The 22,952-nt window shown below is 35.8% G+C and overlaps 1 protein-coding gene across 4 annotated transcripts in view; it reads right to left on the reverse strand.

The window, feature by feature from the left end:
• Positions 1-245: 245 nt before the first annotated feature.
• PRKACB (protein kinase cAMP-activated catalytic subunit beta) overlaps positions 246-22,952 on the reverse strand; it is a 74,930-nt gene continuing 52,223 nt past the window's right edge. For 3 of the 4 annotated variants that reach the window (XM_040610314.1, XM_040610312.1, XM_040610316.1), the window contains exons 2-10: positions 19,409-19,470; positions 18,355-18,483; positions 14,615-14,713; positions 13,478-13,560; positions 12,819-12,945; positions 10,461-10,556; positions 8,866-8,988; positions 6,667-6,831; positions 246-2,536 (exon numbers count right to left, since the gene is read on the reverse strand). In XM_040610314.1, coding sequence (XP_040466248.1) covers positions 2,411-2,536; positions 6,667-6,831; positions 8,866-8,988; positions 10,461-10,556; positions 12,819-12,945; positions 13,478-13,560; positions 14,615-14,713; positions 18,355-18,483; positions 19,409-19,470 — 1,010 coding nt within the window. In that variant the 3' untranslated portion in view covers positions 246-2,410. Of the gene's footprint in view, positions 2,537-6,666; positions 6,832-8,865; positions 8,989-10,460; positions 10,557-12,818; positions 12,946-13,477; positions 13,561-14,614; positions 14,714-18,354; positions 18,484-19,408; positions 19,471-22,266; positions 22,276-22,952 lie in introns of all 4 variants that reach the window. The other variant, XM_040610313.1, reaches the window with a different exon arrangement.

Here is a 22,952-nt window from a genome sequence, read left to right on the forward strand (position 1 = left end):
TAACGGGATTTTCATAAAATTAAAAAATAGTATAATATCATGGCTTTAAGATGACTTTTCCACTTATGCCCATGTAGAATTTAATCTGGATAGCAGACAGACATGTCAGAACCAATTTCCTAGACTTTTGTCTTATTGTACACGCAAGATGAATGATTACAGTATTTTACAAAACAGAAAAATCTCTGAACTTTACTAGAATTATAAATGTAATAATTAAAAATTAAAATCATAACAAAATCAAATTGTGATCTCCAACATTTATTAAAATCTTTTAAAGTTCATAAACGACAACAAAGTTACTGTAGAATTTATCGCATACAGCTAGCATACAGCAGCATGTCCTTGGTCTAAATGAAATACAAAAGATTTTAACATTTTCATACAAAGGATTTCTTTAAATTTATTAATGTGACGATATATCTTTGTTACATAAAATTTGCTACAGCAAAGTATCTTATACTTTTCTTGCACATATGTAAATATGGGTGGACAAAGACTGCATTCATTGTCAGCCTCCTAATGACGTTGTGCAAAAATGCTCAACAACCTAAACATACAGAATGTTGGATGGTACGTTTCATACTCTTTTGTAAAATGTCTACAAAGGCTTTTCTTAAAGGAGTGTCATACAGATTAAAAGGAAGGAATGCCAGCGGTTTATTTGCACTGACATTCAAACAAATACAATGGCTATGTATCAATATAGCTCTTTTTTTTTTTTAAAAACAATTCATCCTTGTATGCATGTAAATTTATCGTAAAATATGAGTCTAGTTTAAACTGTTTAGATGTGCTGTTTTAAGACAGGTCACTGAGACAGCCAGAATCAAGTGTACAAATAAAACTACTATGAATAAGTTTAAAAGCAACCCCCCAGAAAAGTGCTGAGCCACTGATTAACATTGAAATAAATGTGTAAAAGTGCCCAAAGCTAGCACATGGTAGCAATATCTTTTAAGTCAGTTGGTGAGAGTATACAAAACATAATTAAGCCCAAATACTTATATCTGTGTGACCATACATTCCGTTTGATTGAAAGAAAGTAGGTTAGAAATGAAGACACAACGCAACTAAAATAAACCAGCTGTTGCAGTTTTTAAACTTTGTCTCTTTTCTTCATGAATGAAGTGCTGTAATTAAAAAGAAAATGATTGTAGCAGTACTCCATCCTCAGTTTACTAATATAGTATACCAGAATAAAAACTTGGCAATAACCTCTTATTCTTAACAGCTAACAAAAAATAACCGTGTTCATCCAGCGATGCATCTAGAACATTATTTTGCATTTGCTAAACCATTTGTTTTTCACAGCTAACGGCAGAGCGCATTTTGCTTTTTCTTGTGTGGTGTTTTTTATTGTAATGGAGACCTTTTTTAATCAAAAAAGGCTCAAAACAAGGAATACACTGGGAGCCCAAACACTGGCTTTTTTTTTTTTTTTTAAAAAACAACAAGATAAAGTGTGAATCAAAATTAATCGTATTCTCTACAATACTGACCAAAACTTGCTTTAAGAGTTTAGGGTTCACGTTCTTAAAAAAGCCATTTCATACCTGCCAACTGAAATGCTGGTAAGTCGACTTGGTTAAATATGGTCCAAAATCCAGACCAGGTGGAATTACTCCCTCTCACAAGACTGTAAGCTTTCCATGGTACAGTCTGGTTATGGCAATTTACTTACTGCCTAGGTGGGAAATACAAAGGAAGGAGGCAGCGACGAAAACTGCAGGGATGTAGAAAACCAAGGCACGGGGTCTAGCTACTGTCCCCTACTTAAGCCATCCAATTAATTCTACTGAATTTTGGTCAGTCTCCAGGAAGAAGTGTTTTTAAGTTAATTTAGCAGACATTTATATGGCGATAAATACTACCTTCAAAAATGCTAAAAATGTTGGCTAGGTTTAGTCTGAGCTACTAAAAAATTATTATAAACTGTAGCATCAGACACAAGACAGACAAGAATTATTGGCTGGCACAGACTAGAAGCAACATTTATCTTTCACTTCAGTCTAAATCACACTAGCCGCAACACCTTCCATTTCACTCACACAAATAATACATTATTCAAAATAAAATGGAGCATTCTTGGGTAAAAAACTACTTCATTTTAAAGGGGGAAAATGAACAATACACAGAAACAAAGAACGACAGAAACCAAAGTTAAGTAGGAAAGTGGTCTATTATTCTGTGTTACTGCACAAACAGTGCTTGCTTAATTGTGCCTAGTTAGAAGGGTTGGTGCAAACTGCACACATGGAAGATGGCAATAAAGACCTCAGTCAGCTTTGTGGAATGAAGTAACTAGGTAACTGTTTTGACATATGATGGTCTCAGCTCCACCTCATCTGTTAACAGAGTGCAAAGATCCCAATGTGAGCCCTGATGTCATCTTGTCCTCTTACTCCTACTAAAAATCAGCAAATTCTTTTGCACATTTTTCTGTTAGAGACGCACGAATATCTTCTTCTTCATAGTCATCAAAGTTGCTGGTATCTCCAGGGCCTCTGCACTTTGGTATGAACGGAGCCTCTACCTGTATTTCGGGGAGGGGGGTGAGGGGGAAGCACATGAAATGTCATTGGCTTAATACCCTTAGACTTAACATCGTGACAATGAGCATAACAACATTCCTCAAATCCTGCCAAGAAATAGATATTATAGCTTAAAGTTGTGACACATAAATGAAGCCAGCCTAAGAAGGTGCAGGCCGAAATGTATGAATGTAAGTTGAAAAAGAAAAATAACTCGCTGACAAACATCCACAAAAGTTACTTTGACTTTAAAACAGAGTTTAGTTCTCTTCTTGCAGAAGAGGCCCTGCTCTCTTCAGCTGTGCGGTGCGGCTCTCGGCACGGTGACGGCTGCACCTAACAGTTGCACAGTCATGGTGGAAGCAGAGCAGACTGACTGCCCATCAACACCACTCAAAAATCTTAAAGCGGTTTGGAACGCATCTCCTACTTACCAACAATCCTCTATTTCCAGATAAAAACTAACTTAATACTAGTTTAGAACAATTTGTTCTGCAACTCCAACAAAGGTTCTCCTAGGACCTAACTATAAGTGAGAAGTGAAAGCTGCCTTGAAACTACACCGCAACAGAGACAAGCAGTGCCTTGAAGGAGACACTAGAAGACCGTACAGAAAGCCAGTGCAGCTCCAACTAACGGTGGAAGCCCCCTCCTGGCACAGACTGCCTGCACATCCTCTCAGATCCATACACATACTCAATATTAGCCTTGAGGTTCAGTGCATTTCACGTGCACTGTATGGCAGCGAGCCATTCAGGCTCAGGTACTGGAACCAGTCATTCTCCAGGACCCTCTTAACTGCTGCTTCTTCAAGTTGAGGGGACCTGCAGCTTTTTGATGTTGACCTTACAATAAAATCCTTGTGTCTGGCTACAGCTTAACGTTGTCAATCTTTGTCCCTACTTCCAGCCTCTAGTCATCTTGGAAGTTAAACTGAAGATGACATTAAATGAAGATACGGGTCTGCACGGGCACATACCTGCATTTTCACTCACCAACAGCTTATGCTGGCCGTGCCCAGCTGGGGCAGGAAAAGGAGGAGTTGCTGCCAATTTACAGACTGAAATGCTATTTTAGGGATTGGACTACTAAACTCTACCTTCACTCAGCTAGTATTACTTCAAAGCTTCAGCCTTTTAGTCTGTAACTTCTCACAAATTTCAAAATTAAGTCTGATTACATTTTAAAATAACTGAAATTTTGGAATCAACTGCATGCTGAAAGGAGGAATAGGCAGGGCTGGGGTTGATGAGAGGCAATGATGAAGAACAGATGGTAAGGAAAGGACCAGAGAATAAAACAGCAGGGAGAAGGAAAGATGCTCTACTGCAACAGGTCTAGGACAAACTGAAGTAGGAGGCATGATTATCAGTACCACATTCCTCTCTCGTTTCACAAGTGCCCGATTTATCCACCTTTACAGAAAGCAAAATTCTGGCAAAATTATTGAGGTGATGCAAGTTTAAACCTGGAAATGCAAAGTAATCAGGCAAGTATCTCTGGGACGTGCCAAGGAGGCAGCATGGTGGGGAGACAGATAAGCCAGGCAGGCATGGCTCCAGCTGAGGCAGGGGATCAGATCGTACTGTGCAACCACAGAAATGCTCAGTGTCCCAGGCAGATTACTGATTGCGGGGTGTGTGTGTGTGGGGGGGTGGGGTGGGGGGTGTGGGGTGGTGTGTGTAAATTGGTACATTAAAAGAGGTACAGCACAAACTACTATAAATTAAGCTCAGCTGAATTTGGCCAACACCACTATACACTCCCAAGAAATAACAGTAACTTGCTGCATTTATAGACTGTGCTACAATTCCCACATGTATCCTTTTGTTCCTAAAAGAACACACATGTTTAGGTGATTTATCCTGACAGAATACAGAGTCTGTGTACATATCTAGCCTACAAAGCCACGTATTTACCGTTACCTGAATACAGCCTCTGTTTTCTCAAACTGATTTTCAATTACTCTCTTACAACAAAGCTCAGAGTACAAGAAATACCTTATTTACTGCAGGTATTTTAGAACACCTTCAAATGAGACGCCTCAGACTTTTTCCTATTATCTTCATTAAGGAAATTGCTAAAAAAGGATAGCAGGTTTATAGCAGAAATACCTGTTTGGCCCCAAGTATAACCATATTATCAGGCAGTATTTTAATAGACAACTATGCAAACAGACAAAGAAAACAAGATGATCTTATCTAAAATAAGTAATTGACTGGTCCACTTATGACTGTAGCATAACTAATTATTCACATTACATTAGCTGCCAAGGAACACTACATTTATGCAATGAAACACATGCTGTGGTAACAGCCACTGTGAAAAGCTGGTATAAACCCAAAGTTTATTACTGTATTTCTATGACTTCTTAAATGATATTACAATCCATGCTGTTGTTTCAGACCTTTAGTATTACAGTATTTATATTCCTTATAATTAGAAGCTTCAGACTTATTCAGCATTAGTTTTCACAATCCTTCAGAACTAGCAATAGCTATTCTGATTGTACTACTAGTTCACGTTTTAAAACATTTCTTGTTTCTTTGAAAGTAATTCCCTACAGCAGTGCATTAGCAACACTTCTTAGCGTTGTATTTAGCACAGTACTAAAACATCTGATTTAATATTATGGGGCCTGGGTGTCCCCAAACAGCATACCAGCGAATGAAACTCAGTACATGTAAATCTGCATTGTAAACAGGCATTAAGAAAGCAAAGAACAGATAATTACAATTCTGCAATGGGGGATTCTTTTCTTAAAAACATCTATATTTCATACAAAGAATACAGGATGTGTTAATTGCACCCTGTCTTCTAGTAATTAATACATTAGTGAATATTACAACAACCGTACTGTCAGTTTGTCTAGCCAAACAACTGGTTTCTTTTTATAAACTATTGTTAGTGTTTAGGTTTGGCCTTTAAATAATGCTGTTACAGCAGCAAGTTCATGCCTCTATAATCAAGACTGTCAGCATTTCAACAACGTACACCAATTCCTTCAAATATTTTCAATTGACTCTAACCTTTTCACCAGTATCTACACATAAAACTATTTCTCCACCTGAGTCTTCTGGGACAACACTAATGAAATTATTTTAGTCTTTTATTGTTGTGTATTAAACCCCCAAGAATTCAGAGGCTACATTTAAAAGAACAAATAATTTCACAGGATTTTGCTTCTAGTAACTCACTAATCTACAGATATTTAACTTTGACTCTATGTTCAAGGGGAGAAGGAGCTTTGGAGCTACTGGAAGACAGACCTAGATTGAATTGTTATCATCCTCATCCCTTTCCCCAGCTTTGCCTCCCAGCTCTGCTTCATTCAGCCTGGCAGCCACTAATGTGCTCCCCTCTAACCAGTATGTTAATGGCTGCTCGTGCTCTGAAAATATTCCCAGTTGTCTCTGTTGCTTTCATAGGTAGGTCCTAAGTTCACAGGGCAGACTGGGCCTGGACTTTCTAAAGACATTACAAGTCACGTTGGTCAGGCAGGTCTAGAAAACCATTCTAAAAATGCTAGAAAAAAGCATTCAGCAGGGTTCTTCCCATTGCCGCAGCTCATGGAACTGCAGTCAACTAAAGCATAGTGTCAGAAGACAAAAAAAATCCTCATTAAACACCGAGGATTGAATAGCCACTCTACATCCAATCTTGTCCCAGTCACAGATAAAGCAAGAGCAAGAAGGAGGGAGCGTACTTTATCAGAAAAAGAAAAACTGAATCACAGTCTCAGCTGCTAAGAACTAGCTGGAAAGGAAAACAGACTCCTTTCTGGTGTGGAGGAGTATTTATAGATGTCACTATAGCAAGGGTTAAACAAAAAGCAAGAGAGGCAGGAGATAGCTCATTGGGAGATATTCCAGAAATAGATTAAAACACAAGGCATGTTAAGAGAACATGAAAGTACACAGAGGTCCAGGATAAAATACCAACAAGAAACCAACATAATTCAATCAATACATACCCTTTAGAGTCTTAAAGATTAAGCTACTTTTAATTAAAACTAAGAAAAGGTGAAAGTGACATATTTAGAAAAGCAAAGAATAGAACAAAATAATTAGAAATTTTACTTCAACCCTTTAAAGACCTGTAATACTCTATAATAGAACAGGAAGGGTCTTACCTTTCTCTGATAAATGGCAATCCAATCTGTAGTTGCAAACCACTTGTGATTCTTTATGTCATTTACACCATTCTTGAGATTTCCATACCGTTTGGTCAAATCTACCTGGAGTAAATTTCTTAGAAGATCCTTTAGGTCTGAACTGAAGTGTGATGGGAACCTTACCTAAAATTATACATCCACAACATTAAAAAAAATGTACAAATTTGATTCTTCCCCCTGTGAAGTCAAACAACATTCACACAAAACAAAACACTGGGGCTATCTTCTACTCTTCCTCTAAAAACAAATCAAGTAGGAATGCAGGAAAAGAGATACGATTATTGCTGGATATGTGTTTCTGTTATCAATAATGTTACCATGTCCATCTACCATTTTTTCAGCTGAAAGTTTCCCCATCTGAGTTGGGGGGAAATGTTAATTTAACATAACAATGATATAAAACCCAAATTTAACTTCGTGTCTCACCAACACAACATCATCTTAAGGCTTTCTCAACTATTTTCTAGGAATAAATTTTTAGATTATATTATATATATACATACACAGAGAGACAAGAGATACAGTATAGTATATATAAAACAAATCTATAGATACACTCTGAAATAACAACATTCAGCAATCAAATGAAAATTCAATCTGGAACTTTATGCTGTACTGTAATCGGTTTCTGATAACTAGATACACCAACATCAAAAGTCTTACACAAATCATACAGCACTATTTGAATTCAGCATGAGTGACTTGCCAATACAACTCATTCAAACCTCGCTAAGAACCATTTGAAGATGATTCATGGGATGTAATTACATGGGGTTTTACTAGCAAAAGATCTACTGACACCACTTGAGATGGCAGAGAGAAAAAAGGGGAAAAGAACAGGCAGAAGGTTGTATCTGTCACAGCTGTAGTCTCAGCATTTGACACTCCCTGCACTCAGCTCATCAGTTATGATGTAAATGCTGAACATGGAATTATTTAACATAAAAACATGTTGTGAAATCAAGAGGTCTGATAATCAAGGAAACTGCTTCAGTTTACTTGTCAATACAGCTCTATCTATATATTAATTGAATACCTAGACAGCTGAGAAGTAAAGAAATGTTAATTTTTTTAAAGTAGAGAACTAAGTGCATGAGGTAGATTAAATTAAAGACTTAAGGTTATAAAGGAAACATACTGCCAGCTGAGAACTGAATGTTGGAGTCTCCAGAGTTCACTCCCAGTGCTGTTTCTGCAACCACCCACCCATGGACTCAGTAAAAAAGGTAGACAATCGACAGTTCAAATGTTGAGCAAACTAGATACAACTGCAAAAAATGCCTAAGTTTATTTAGTTTAGAAGATAAACATTTCTTCAATAATGTATCTTCATAAATGAATTCCCACATATTCCTGGAGACAGCTGAAGGGTCACAGTATTACACAGCCTTTCAAAAAGCAACCGCCTTCTTGATTTAAATAAGGTCCTAGACGGGAATCAGTCTCATTGCAGCGTACCACAGGGCCTACTGAGGCACTTCCCCTCATTAGAATTACAGAAGTACGTACGTAAGATGCAGCACAGCATGGGTTTATGTAAGAACAAGGAAGAAAAGAACCAAAACCAATCACATAAGCACAGAGAAACACAACGAGACAATGCTGGCTGGCAGGAGGAACAACAGAATGATCACATTTTTGTGATGGCACACTATGAGATATTAATGAAAAATAAAAGGGAGAAGCTGGAAACACTTTTTAAAAGCTTTATATAATGATGAAAGCTGAACAGAACTTTAGACATGTCTTGAACTACAGGAATACAAAAGAAACCTGCTATGAATTATGGAAACTTTTTAGAGTTTCTCAAAAGCTGCAAAAATATTTCTAAACAGGAAAAAAGCTAGGCAAATTAAGCATATAGCTAAATAGTTGTTAATATTCACTGGATCATTTTTATCCAAGCATAAAAAGATACAATACCACAGTGTCTGCAAGTTTAGTAACTTGCATTTTAAATTTGAAGGTAGGGAACAGATTTTTAGAACTTTGATTTTTAATATTGTTGTAACAATGTTGGTATTTAAGAAGTATACATTACAAACTGTTTCCATAAACTTTCCAAATTGCTCACTGCCTAGTAGCCAGTAAATTCTCTATCTGCTTCACACAAAAAACAGGTTCTGCAAAGACAAACTACACAGACCCTTCACTCACCTTGCCAGACACAATCTTCTCATAAATTTGAATGGGCTGATCTGCAAAGAATGGGGGATATCCAGCTGCCATTTCATAGATTAACACTCCTAATGCCCACCAATCCACTGCCTTGTTGTAACCCTGGACAAAACGAGAAATATCACTGTTAGTACAATTCTAACACAGTTTAAGATTTTCAATATATATCTATGGAATACAAAGAAAGCAAACACATTATTGCTGGTTTAATACAACCTAGTTCAAACCAAAGTGAAGCTCACAGATTCCAAAAGCGATATACCTAAACCCTAATACAATACTGACAGAGCAGCAGTGATGAAAACGAAACATTTTGCACATTCCTGTGCTGAGTTTCAGTGATGCCTTTACACTGATGTGACAAGACTCCCTAAGTGACAGAAGTGGGCACAATTTATTTAAAATAAAAATAATCTTGTTACAGAATGATTGACACTTCTTTGAAAAGCTTAAGGAAATTTTATGAAATATAACAATACTTCCTATATTGTATATCATCAACTTTTTGCTTGATTATCTGAATTTCAGAACATTTATTTTCACATTTAGTAAACGAGCTACAAGAGCTTAAAAGTTTAGTTAATTACCTGTTACAGGGTCATTTATGATTTGATCTTTAAAGCCTGAACATAAAATCATGAGTAAATCCCATTTAGTATTGAAAAAAAAAAAAAAAAAAAAAAAGAGACAGAAACCCCCATGAACCCATCAATTTCGCATGTGTTCTCTCAGTTCTTTTACAAAGCTCAGGGCTAAGACTCAATCTTTCCAGAAAAGTCTACTATGGAGAATTTGTAGTAGATGCATTACTATTTCTTCTGCTGCTTTAGCTACATAGGGGCAAAAAAAGCTGCAAGTAACAAACGTTTTCTCCCCAGATAAAAGTATTTTCAGTTTACTTCTGAAGACCTGCTAAAGGTATTTAATTAAACCACATATTAAATGCATAATTTAACAATATGCATTATGATTGTTTATCATAAGCAGTTCCATATACTATAAGGGTATTTTTCCTTTGCAAAACATGAAGGGCTACAGTTGAACAGCTCTATGATAAATAATACTTCTTCAATGTTCAAACACTGCAAGTACTACACCAACTGATGAGCGGTAAGGTTGCATGTACTTTGTGTGTAAAGCCAGCAGTTTGTCATGTTTGATTTCATGTTAAGTGCCTTAAACCTGAAACACTCTGAAACGGATTATTTAATGACTACTGATTCATCCAATAGGTGGTTCTTGTTACCTCTAGAGCTCCTGTTCCAGTCTGCTAACACTTCAGAATATAATCACTCAGATCTGCTCTTCTGATAAGGATGCTAGTTAAATAATCTGATTACAGATTTTTTAAAAATCCCTTAGTTACAAGGCAAGCCTATGTAGAAAGTTCTGTAGTTATGTGAAAATTCCTGCTTTGGAGTAAGTTTTAGTATGCCGCAACAATTTACAATGTAACTGTTTACAATTATAACTGACCAGTCAAGATTTAATTTTGGAAATATCTGCAAGATTTAATAATTGGGTGATAGGTTTTAACTGCATCAAATGCACGGCTGAATAACAAGACAAAGTACCTTGCTGAGAATTATTTCAGGTGCCAGGTATTCTGGAGTCCCACATAACGTCCAAGTTCTTCCTTTTACTCTTTTTGCAAAGCCAAAGTCCGTGACCTGTCATCAGAAGAAATAAGTTGACTGTAAGAACATTTCCATAAAGAAATTTAAAATTAAGCATTTTTGAAACACTTTGGATAGCTATTTTATAAACAGGAAAAATTATTTTCTCAAATCACGTAGTATCATATATTCAGATGTACCTTTATTAGCCAGTCCTTCTGATACTTCTCATGCAGACAGATAGAAGGTTTCTCATGTTAAAACGAGTAACATAAAATATGTATTTTTCCCCTGCACAAGCTTCTACTTAATTTTTAAAAAACAGTGCAAACTACAGCTTACTTATCGCCCACATGTACTGCAATTACATTAATAATTTTTCTTATACTTTTCACATCAGACTGTTTATATTGCTGGAAGTTTAAAGAACGTGAATATGAATAAGATATTTATCTTTTCCTTTAGTTAACAAATAAATTAATCACAAAAAGGGTCAAGATATCTGCCAGTCTTGTAAATTTAGAATTCTATTGCATAACTGTATAAAGGTTATATGTAAAATTAGTGTGGGAATAAGACAACATAAGAGGTCTTCCAGTAACTTCTGAGTATCTCTGAAAGCATCACCAGAGACAAGCTTGTTTATTTGAGGACTGGGGGGAAATGCAGCAGTAACTGTATTTACAAGCAGCAAGCTCTTGGCCATTATAATTTTTTTTTCCTCTTGCCATGTTTTCTGCAGCAACTTTTCAGAACTCTGTATGTGGTATCATCCTCTCTGATTTTTTCCTGGACTGTACTGCAGAATACATATGGAAACCAGGGAGTTACATGTGAAATTCTGGGATCAGTTTCAAGCTATCAAGTCTATACTTTGGGGATCCATTTCATTTCCTTCTTCTCTACATCACTTCCAACCTATTCCTCGAGGAAAAAAACCCTGTACCAGCAATTGTACAATTGCTACTTATACAATAACCTGCGCTGGTGTTCCTTGACACACTAGTGTCACAATTAAACAAGCCAAACTCCAAAGTATCAAGGCAGCTTTTACTTCATTTTTGGCAGAAACAACAGCAATCACAGCTGGAACTGAATGGAGAGGGTGCTGTGCTGACTAGACGGATCTGCTTCAGTCAGCAAAGAATCATTTCTGTGTTTGTGAAAGCTCATCAGTGTATGTAAGAAGAATACGCTGCAGATGTGGGACAAACGGTAACGGCTTTCAAATTCAAAAAGAAAATGAAAGTTACTACACAAAATTTAGTTGGAGCTGCAGCATCAACATATGAATGCAAACCTGTCTGTTCAGAAGCAGAAGTGAACCAACCTCACACGGGAAGAGTGACTGCTGGACCCATTATTATTTGCAGTTTGCCCACCATCACAAAACCATGCTATTGCATATAGAAGGTTACCAGTTCTGCAGGAAGCTGTTAATAGCTTAACATTAAAATGGTGCCTCCCAACCACATTAACAAAACTTTTATTTCTCTTCTCCCTACAGTGTTATTTTCTTTTCCATGCAAAATTATTTTACAGTTATAAACAACGTTAAGATATGAATCCCTTCCTCTTCTCTTAAACATTTTTATTACGTATTTTCCTGTTAGATTCTGCTATGGAGAAAGGCGACACAATAAGGAAAGAGCTTCTGTAGTTTCAGGACTGCAAAGCATTGCAGAGTGCTTGTTGATGTAAACCACCTTCCCATTTGCCATTTAGATCAAAAACATGGGAGCTAAAAGGAACGTGAGGAGGTGCCATGAGAGGCTGCTGCAAAACCAAAGCTGTCATTCGCAGCACTGCCATTCTGACCTGATCTCAACTCAGCTCTTACTCCAGATGTGCCACAAAGGTTAGGACTCTCCAAGGGTGGGATTCAGCTGACTGAAATTAAGTACTACAGTGTCATTGTTGACAGCTAAGCTGGTTATCCTGAACTACTTATATAGTCAATGCACAGATCCAGACATTATAGGACACCTTTCATCTTGTTCTAGGGCTGATGTATAAAATAGGTCAGATGAACAGAGCCATATAATCACCTACTTCTCACCGCAGACCCCAAAGGAAATCTTGACAGCTTGCTCAACTGCCCACAGCTCCATTGTGCATACTTAATTTTAGTCAGAGGAAATACAATCAAATGGTTTTAACTATTACTAAACAGCAGGGCACGTTAATGCTCCCTTAATACAGGCTAACATGCCAACCAGCTTCAGACCATTTATTCTAAACACATTTGCTAGAGTTACCTAACCCTATACTGTAAGACAAGACTCCACTCCCTAAATATATGAAGAATATTCATACCTGGATGTATCCTTGCTGATCAATTAAAAGATTTTCAGGCTTTAGATCTCTGTAGATGAGGTCTAATGAATGGAGGTACTCAAATGTTAGCACTATCTGAGCTGCATAAAACCGTGCATGTGGTTCACTGTGAAGAATTAAAAGAATATTAAGTACCTCAATGCTATGCTAAGATACCGAAACAACCATGTAACTGCCAGGGCTAGACAAATCAAGTATCTTTTAGCTGGTTCATTTACTGTGTAGCAAGAAAAAAAAAGCAAACAGCAAACATTTTAGAATTGATACACTCATTCCCTAAACTTCAGTCTTGCAGCTAAATACACATGCAAATCAAGATGACCATATCACACAATATAGAGCTTAGATTTTAAATTTTACTTTGAGAAAACATCATCAATTTTGATGACAATATGCATAGGAATTCCAAGATTCTGTCATGCATATATCATGAATGCTTGCATTAACTGGCTGAAAAATAAGATTATAATTACAGGGGTTTTGTTGCATGACTAGTTCAAGTCCATTGAAAGAGAGGTAAAGTAAATGCACTTATCCCTTCACAAATTTTTCTTCAATAGTAACAAATTTTATAAAACCCTCTTCCCAAATCAGCATCGTAAGCTTTTTTAAAGGAACTGTGTCATTAATACTCTTACCTGAACCTTCCGATTCTTCTTAGATGTGAAAACATCTCACCACCAGGAACATACTCCATTACCATGTATAAATTAGAATTGTCCTAAGGAAGCATATAAACACACAACTACGTATCAGGCATGGTATAAGTCTCTCTAATTCCTACATAGAGTGTATTTTATCAAAGAATGAAAATGAAAAATTTTAGCCATCCAATGACCTTAACAAATACAAAGCAACATTGGTAGAAATTCTTGAAGAAGTGCAGACATGTGAGAAAAGGAGCATCATATATCTCAAGAAATCTTCTTAAAAGTAAATCTGAATAAAGATAATTAATGAGCTCTTGATACAGAATAGTAAGTGACCTGATGGAAGACAGGATAAGATGCCTACTGCAAGACAAGATCTTGCAGTCCTAGAAGTTCAGAATTAACAGCCTGAGGTATTCTTGTCTCCGACACCCCCGGCCCCAAACTTCAGAACCGTGAAGATTAACGTAGAACACATTTGTTCATTTAAAATGATATTAAAAAGAAACAAAATAACAAATAAATACATAGAGGATACATAATCGCACTCTACATCAGGAAAATACTAATTTGTTTACAGACTGACTAGCACATACTGTCCCGAAATTAAAAGTTAACCTCAAAGTTCTCTCCTTCACAGTTAAGACTGTCTTAATGACAGGCATATATACACACCTTATTTAGGCAGATATTTATATACCTGCCTCAGGTATAAATCTCAAGTAAAAAATCTGCAGAACAGTTACAATTTACCATTTCATATATTGTTAGAGAAATGCATCCTTTGGTTTCTCTCAAAGACAGAATGATGCCAAAAAGCTCCCTGCTGTACAAAAGCCAGGTTCCCTCCAAAACAAGGGAAATCTCTAAGAGGTTAATTTTATTTATTTATTTATTTATTTATTTGGAGACGCCCCTTCAGTCATCACCTGTTGAATTGGGGTGTGTGCAACCGTGCACACAAGTGCAGGAACTCTTGCTCAAGACCTAGCAACAGTGCCAAACAAAGCATCTTTGAAAACAAAAGTACTTAAAATCTTCTATACTGTAGAAGTTAAAAGTTTTAATATCTCAAGTTTGAGCATGAACTTCCCTGAAATGCAAACAAATGCTTTCAAAAATTACCTTAAAAGAATACTCCAGTTTTACAAGGAAAGGAAAGTTCACTGCTTGTAATATTCTCTTCTCATTCAGTGTGTGTTCTATTTGCTTCAGTTTGACGACCTAGGACAGAAAAAACAATCTTCAGTTGAAGTACGACACTTTATAGTTGTTGATAAATTTTTCAGTGTAGAACAATCAGCTGAAAGGAAGCTTGTAACTTTACAGATAATGAAAAACCTTATGGATTACTAGTACAACAACAGTGCTAGGAAAGGATTAAAAAGTCTAACAACATTTTAAAGAGTAATACTCATGCAATATGGTTTGCAGAGTGTTTCTTAATACACGCCAAGTATAGGAATCAGTAAGGAAAACATCTACATTTTCTTAAGTATTGCTTGCACTTGTAATGGAGATACCTTTGCAGCAAGATGACAACTCAGTAAAATCCATTTGATCTGTGCACCTTTTGCCAAGAAAGGCAGGAAATTGTGTCAGACATTTAATTATGAATTTTGTTATGTGTGAACAGCAGTAAACTGACTTATTTTACATAGCTCACATATTAGTGAGAAGACCAAGGAGAATACAAATTCAAAATTTCCATTTTTATAAACAATACCTACTTCTGTCAGACCTTTCAATGTTTTTTGCTTTTCTGCTTAGCAAATAGCTTAGCAAAGTTGTTAAAAAAAATTATAATCAAATGCTACCTTCTTGGAATCCATTATAATGTTAAGTTGCTAACAGGGCAGTAAGTGGCAGATTTCTGGTAAATGCTTTCTCAGTAATTAACAATTGTTTTCCTTGTGTTAAACCCCAACACTGCATAAATAGTTTTTTTCCACTTTACTTAATCCCTGTTGCACAGTTTATCTGTATCTCACTTTGAGAATGGCATGATTTCCAAGTAAACTTACTTTTTCTGCCTGCCCCCTGCTGAAACAAAGAGAAAATGTACGAGTGATCAAAACAAGTCTCTTATTAGATATTCAGAAATAAAATTGAACGGCTGTAAGTAACAGATAAGCAAGATACGTTTAAACACATTTCAGTCAGGGTTGGTGTAACTTTTAGATGCAAAAGGTAATACCTATTAAAAAAACACTACTGTTTTGAAATAGACATCATACAATAAAGAGTGTTTTAAAAATATTAAATCTCTTTTGAACCACAGATCTTTAGGGACCAAACAAAAATTTTGCTCAAATCAGCTCATTTGTGGGAAGCATGCCCCTCATTCCTAGAAAGCTATGGTACTGGAATTATCTCAGCCATTAAAGCAAACAAATAAGGTTTTAGTTTGATATTGTGAAGCGTTCTGCTGCAATGCTAGACAAGACTTCACCACCCTTCCTGCATCTTTGGCTGGTTAGATACTGGAGGGTGATGGCAGCAGTACCCCAGACTGAAGCTGCTGTTTAACGCTTTGTAGCATCAAACTGGACGTAACTCTGCACGGCCTTGCTCACATTTAAGCTCAGGCTCAGGGCACGTCCAGTGCCAGCTTCCTGTAGATCAAATGATATCTGGTAACAGCAGATTCTCCAGCAGCTTGTTTATGTCCGAGCTTTTGTCAACAAAATTTTTTTCCCCAAAACCATTACATCATGAAACTAGGAGCAACAGCTCTACACACAAAACTGCTGGCTACATCAAAATCTATTTTTTTATTTATTTTTCGTGTCCTGATGAACCAAGTGTAAGACTGGATAACAAAGGGACACACAATATACTTTCTTCTCTTGTTTCAAGTAAAACGTAAATGAAAATTATAGGCAGCCTGCATATTGTCTAATTTCAGACATCATGTTTTCTATAATACAGGAAGTGATAGAAATACACTCTCCCTAAACCATCTCCTATTTTTTGATCAATTAATACAAGTTATTAATATAACACTAATATATTTCTAATAGAACACAGATATATAATTATATATGCTAAACTGAGTTGAAAAATTGTGTTATTTCATAAAGGAACACTTCAAGAATTGATTATAGACAAAACCATCAAATTAATTAATAAAAGACTGACACCTGAATGGAAACATCTTTAGTCCTGTGAATCTTTTACTGCAAGTCCACTGCAATCATTAAAAGTGCGAATTCTTGCTTTTACCAGATAATTCTATAACTATAACTTTCCAAATTATTTTAGACTAAGAGGCAGCAATGAGTTTAATGAATTATTATTTTTTTAAATCCTCAGACTATTGTTATGGCAGCTTTCTGAAGTAAATTGCTAAATTGCTCCAGTGGAGACAAGGACAATTGACAAGGACTCATCTATTCATGAAAAAGGGTTCAAAGAAAAATATTTTAAAACCTGAAATTTGATGCACCCCATGCAGTAGTGGAATGCTCATCATACCTCGTGTTACAGCAACACTCCGTGCAAGATGCCACCAACCATACCGAGGTAATGACAAGGTAAATTTCCACATGGGTGAAAATGGTCTGGGCTGTCTTTCAGTTGTACTATGTTGGAAAGTCTTTTAAATTTAATTGGGATTTTTATTTTAAAATAATAGTTAGAAACCATTGTTATAGGAGAATGCTGAAGTTGCAAAGATTTGAGCTTTTCCAAGTAAAAAAATAATCCCAGAATTGACACTAAAAGGCAAGTCTTTAATTAAATGACACACTATTCAAGGTCCAGGAACCCAAATCACTTGTAAAAAACATGGGAACTGCAACTCCAGGAAAACAATTTGATTATGTCACTGCCATAGTTTCATTATATAAAATTACTGAAGAATATAATAATGCCTAAGTGCAAGAGCCCACATTGAGTCAATGCCGACTTTCATTTTGTCAGTTTCTGACTATTAAGTTCTCTGTGTCAGATTAATGTTTTCTTAATATGATTCTTGTTATACATCAGCAAACTTATGTATAGTGCCTTACAAAGTAAGACTGACTCTTATATCAGGGACTTTAGAATCTACTAATCTAAATAATGTACTTCTGAAAAACTTGTCAAAACCATTAAAAACTAATTGTACTGATGAATTATTCCTTTAAAATACTTCTTAGCATTCTGGAACTCTATTTTATTTAAAATTAAACTTTATCACATGATGTAGCTTACAATCTAGGAGTAATAAGCTGCTAAAAACAATCAGGCTGGAGCAACAATACAGATTCAGACTACAGCGCTTAAGTTTTCAACACAGAAAATAACTATTGTGTGACAGCTGTTCCGAGAGACACACTACTGTTCTATGCAGTTACTATAGATGCAACAGGATTATTACACAATTATGCACACAAAAATAGTACCTCATGGGATCAAGAACGGAAAAGAAATAATTCATGCAAATTGTTTAATAAATTATGGTTCATAAGTGAAAATTTTGAGAATTTGATTCAGAGAGTCTTCCAGAATTCTGAGCTACCCTGGAAAAGTTTACTTATTTATTTTAACTACAGCATTACGTTTTGCTTTTGTCAAATAATATATAGGCCACCTTACAAAAGCTAAGCAAAGAATCTAATTGGTAACATTTTATTAATGCCTTGGATACTACTTCCAGCCTCTTCAGCTTGCCATTTATGTTATTGGTGGTTGTAAGAATTCTATGCAAACCCAACAATTGAATCTGCTATAAGACAAAGTCAAGGGTTTAAAAGTATCACCAGTATCCAAGTGTGATAACCAAAAGCACAGTAAGTGCAACACAGTTTAGCCACAGTTACCAGATCTTTGTCTACATCAAACTCTTTTGTACCACAAAACCCACTATAAATTACACCAACCTTCTGTTTGTCCAGTATCTTCATAGCATAATACTGCTCTGTGGATTTATGTTTCACCATCATAACTCTCCCAAATGATCCTGTTCCAAGGGTTTTTTGCCTCTCAAAATCATCTAGGCCAGCAGTATTCTACATGTACAAGGATATAATAACATAATTTACAATCCAATACCCAAAGACAATTTTAACTGTATAAATTGAATTTATGAAAGAAAATTGAGTGAAACTACATTTATTGAAGACAACTATAGCCAACTATACTGTTGTTATAATTTCATGCCTGTCAGTTTTTAATAAATTTTACATTACTTCTAAAACAGAAAAATACTTAACTGAATTGTATCAACATTTCTGTAATTTATCCATACAGATGACACAAGCTTAGTAAGAAACACTTAGCGGTAAACAGATCATGAATTCAACATACAGATAAATAACCCCCTCATGCTTCACAAACAGGAATATTGGAAAATGCAAAAACCCCCAAGCTCTAGAGACAGTTCTACATGTGATTTGTCTAGAGACCATATCACTGAGTAAATTTTCTCAAATATTCATTACCGTATCTTTTCAAATGCTGGTTTAAAGACAACCCTTCCCCAACAAGCCAAACCCCCAAGTTCAATTTTCAGAAGGTTCTTCTCCAACAAGTTCCTTAAACTACCCCCAAGCCTTATGCAGTAGGCTCAATATCCTTAATTCCCCTTAAAACCATGTGGAAAATTATTAACAGGTTAAATTACAGACGTGCCAATGCTTATTGTTATAAAAAGCCAGCTAAAGCATGCCAGTAGATTTTGAGTCTTGTCATGTTGATGGTGAACATCACTCAAAGTAAGAGAAAGCTGTTGTTCAGTATGAGCGTTTCATCAGCTCAAATCTGGAGAAGACCCAAGAGTCTTTGCTGATGAACTTCAATGACAAAACTGACATTAAAAACTGCATTAAACTTATTTATGTTTTCTGCACTGCTCATTGCAAACTAGTAACACACTGATAACATTATAGAAAAAATGCAACAGGGAGAACTATTGAATGTTTAAATGACTGATACCTGAGGGGGGCTTTCCCATTTTCTTAAAAAGTCTTCTTTGGCTTTGGCTAGGAACTCTTTCACTGAAAACACACACAAAAAAAGCACATTTTAATTAATGGAGATGCTTTGTTAACAAAATATGTTAACTTTATTATCAACTTCTTTCTTCAACTTGTAATACTTCACCATGTATGAAAGCAAGCACCAATGCCTCTAGAACTTCTACAATATCTCCAGGTGATCTTTAAGCTTTCTGGAGTAACTACATCATTCTACACAAATTACTTAAACTACACCAGCTCTAATAACTCACAATATTGTATACGCAAGCAGGCTTTAAGGTGATGCAAGACATTCTTAATTTGACTGGGAAAAAACACGAACACCTGACATATACAAATAGCCATTCCACAAAGTTAAGACTATTTATTTATTTTTGTAAAATAAGTTACATTTTCTTTCAGCTGATTGAGCGTAATGTCATTCTCATTGCTTTTTCCCCTCATCACCTTTATTTAAAGGCTGTTTGCAAGCTCAAGTAGCAAATGAATAGCATTACTGCAAAGACAAAGCACAGGGCTACAACAACACTGCACATTAGGCATGCCCAGAGTCACAGAATATGTATTTTAGTCTCAATTTCCCACTGAAATTGAAGGAATGTATAGTAGCAGAATTCTGGATGACTGTTCAAAATGTACACCAACATATTTTGTTCCGATCATCTTTCAGATAATTTTTTTTTTAATATCACGTATCAGCCAGATCAATGCAGATTACTTAATGCACAGTCAAAATGGGAGGTGTTTCAGACATTGCCGTGTTTCTGAAAGAGTAACAGAATCAAAAAGAAAATATCATACTGGCTTTGTGTTCTCTGAATCATTTCACATAATACAACGATAATAACAGTGGATTTTCTGTACTATGATGTTCTGCCACAAGTAATTTATGAAAATACTCAGCAACATGCCAAGATTATTCTGCTCTGTATCTAGAAATACACGTTTTCACAACTGTATTTTACCTTCTGATGGTCATAAAAGAATTAGGTTTCTAAGGGGCTGTAAACAACCATCTGATTAATCAAACTTTTCTGTACTCTTCTTTTCAGAGAATATTAGTGTCTACACAGGGAACTTTTAAAAAATTCTCTTCTACTACAAGTACAGTTACAGCAGCAGTAAAAACAATGGCAGCCCTGGAGAATGCTGGTCTTGCATTTTATTTGTTTTCCTTCCCCCCTCAAGTGAGCTACGGAATTCAACTATCACAAAATACTCAAGGGAAGTTTATGGCTCCCACCAGCACTGGCTCTGATGGGGCAGCAAACATGACAATTTCAGAAAAAATGTCAAAAAATTCTTGTGGACTTCATGGTTAGAGAAGTGACAGCCACCAAGTAATTTTGTTTTAACAGAAACTAGCAATATCATAGGAGGAAGATATTTATAACCCTAAACTTATGGTTAAGTAGAGTAGGAAGAACACAGTTTATATCAAAGGAACTTTTAAATTGGTATTAAAACTCACTGAGAGTTGAAAGTATTTTAGTGGGTAATTTTGACATATTTATCCTGTGTGGGGAAAATATTTCCATTGTTTTTAAGTTAGGGGGGTTACTCATGTAATGACTTTTAATGATCCTAATTTGGGAAAAGGACAGGATTTCCTGTGGCGTGAAATAATTTCTCAACACAAAAAAGGGAAGTTAACAATGTCCAAATTAATGCCTGATGATCCTTTTTCCATTAGGAGAACAGAGATGACTTGATAAAGTGATGACTACTGATAAAGTTTTTAAAACATCAATTTATGTCAAACTAGCATGAACTCTTAATGACAAGAAAAAAACCCTAAGATGATCATTAAGATTACCAAAATGAGAGCCTTCAAACTTACGTGGCTGTAGCTTAGAAATTAATGTTAACTTTAACACTGTATAGCACAACCAAAACATGAAATTGGTCTCATTTTTTTATGTTATTACAGTACATCTTAAATATCCCTCATGCTAAATTCATTGTTCGTATAAATAAATATTTTAAATTTCCACGTTTTGCACTGAAATATAATTATTCAGTATTTCTAAAAATGACATTTATATGTAGTCATCTTTGTTCTACTTATAGAATAAGGAATGCTGTTTGTGGAAAATGTGACCCAACTGGAAATATTCAGATTGTGGAAGCAGGAGAAAAATCTCTCATTACTAGAATATCAATAAGCCACAAGCTCTCCTTCAACAAAACTTCAACATAATTGTACTTCACTTTTGCTCTTTTTTTCTTGGAAAGCAGCACTAAATGCATATTTTCAAAATAAAGCTACCCAATGGTGCTCATTTATCTTTAAATCACTATCTTTTAAATATGATTTAATGTTCTGTGGCATGTTTCATTAGAATTACGTTTTCTTCCTAATGAGAAAGTGGGTCAAATTGTGCCTGGTTCTCATTTTCAGAGGTCACCTGGGCTCCTAACACCGAAACACAATCAGCAGGTGATTTCAAATATAATTTAGGCAACTTAAATGCATACACTTCAGTCACTTCTGAAAATAGGACTTAGAATTCTGAGCAGGAGAAGTACTTTTGAAAATTCTCTCTCAATCACAAGACATTAACTCTTGCTACAGGAGAACATTTGATTTCTACTTTTCAGGTGCATAATCAAAATTTACAACAACTGGATTGTAGTGGCCATTGGTATTATTGTGATAATGCAAACAAATAGGTTTATTACATGATTAGACTTAGAAATTTCCTCAAGTGCACATTTTTAGACACCTTACATTGTGACTATGTTTGCTTTTCTAGTCTTTTAAACTGTTTGTAGCATCTGTGACTTTGGGCACTAATGAAGGAATGAGCATACCAAAAGTCTCTATAGGTTCCCCAAGGGTTTGCAGGAACATTCACCCACACAGATGAGATGATGAAGAGAGGAAAGAAAGAAAAGAAAAAAAAAAGAAAAGAAAAGAAAAAGAAGTTTTATGCATTTCCACAACAAACACATAGAAAACACAAATACATTCCACCCTTCCCCCTCCCCACTCAAGAACAGGCCCTGTAATAAACCAGCCCTTTCCCACACAGACAGAATGAGTCATGCTAAGTCACAGAATATTTGAGCAAAGAAAAGAGAAAAAAACCCAAAGGAAGCTAAATTCAGTATGAAAAAAAGACGATGCATCACAGAAATAAGCACAGCTTACAAAACTTCAGGAGATCAAGTTGGCATCTTTAATAATTAATCTATTCCAAGACACACACATCCAAGGAACTGTTGCTAACAAAAGCATATCTATCTTCATCGCAGCATGCTGGAACACAATAAAACCTGTAATCGGGTGATCTTCCCACTACTTAGCACTTTGTTGCAAAAGACAGCATGTGTGAATTGCATGGCATGTGGTGGATAGCACAGAAATGGCAAACAGTCTCCAAAAAAAAAAAAATTCACAATCAAATTTCAGTCCTGTTACCCAACAGCAGCCACAACCCCCCCTGAAAAGTCTAAACTTCACAGCTGAAGTTGCTGTATACAAACTGGAATGCATA

The sequence above is a fragment of the Falco naumanni genome, chromosome 11 (genome assembly GCF_017639655.2).
Source record: "Falco naumanni isolate bFalNau1 chromosome 11, bFalNau1.pat, whole genome shotgun sequence".
In the NCBI taxonomy this organism is placed as follows: Eukaryota; Metazoa; Chordata; class Aves; order Falconiformes; family Falconidae; genus Falco; species Falco naumanni.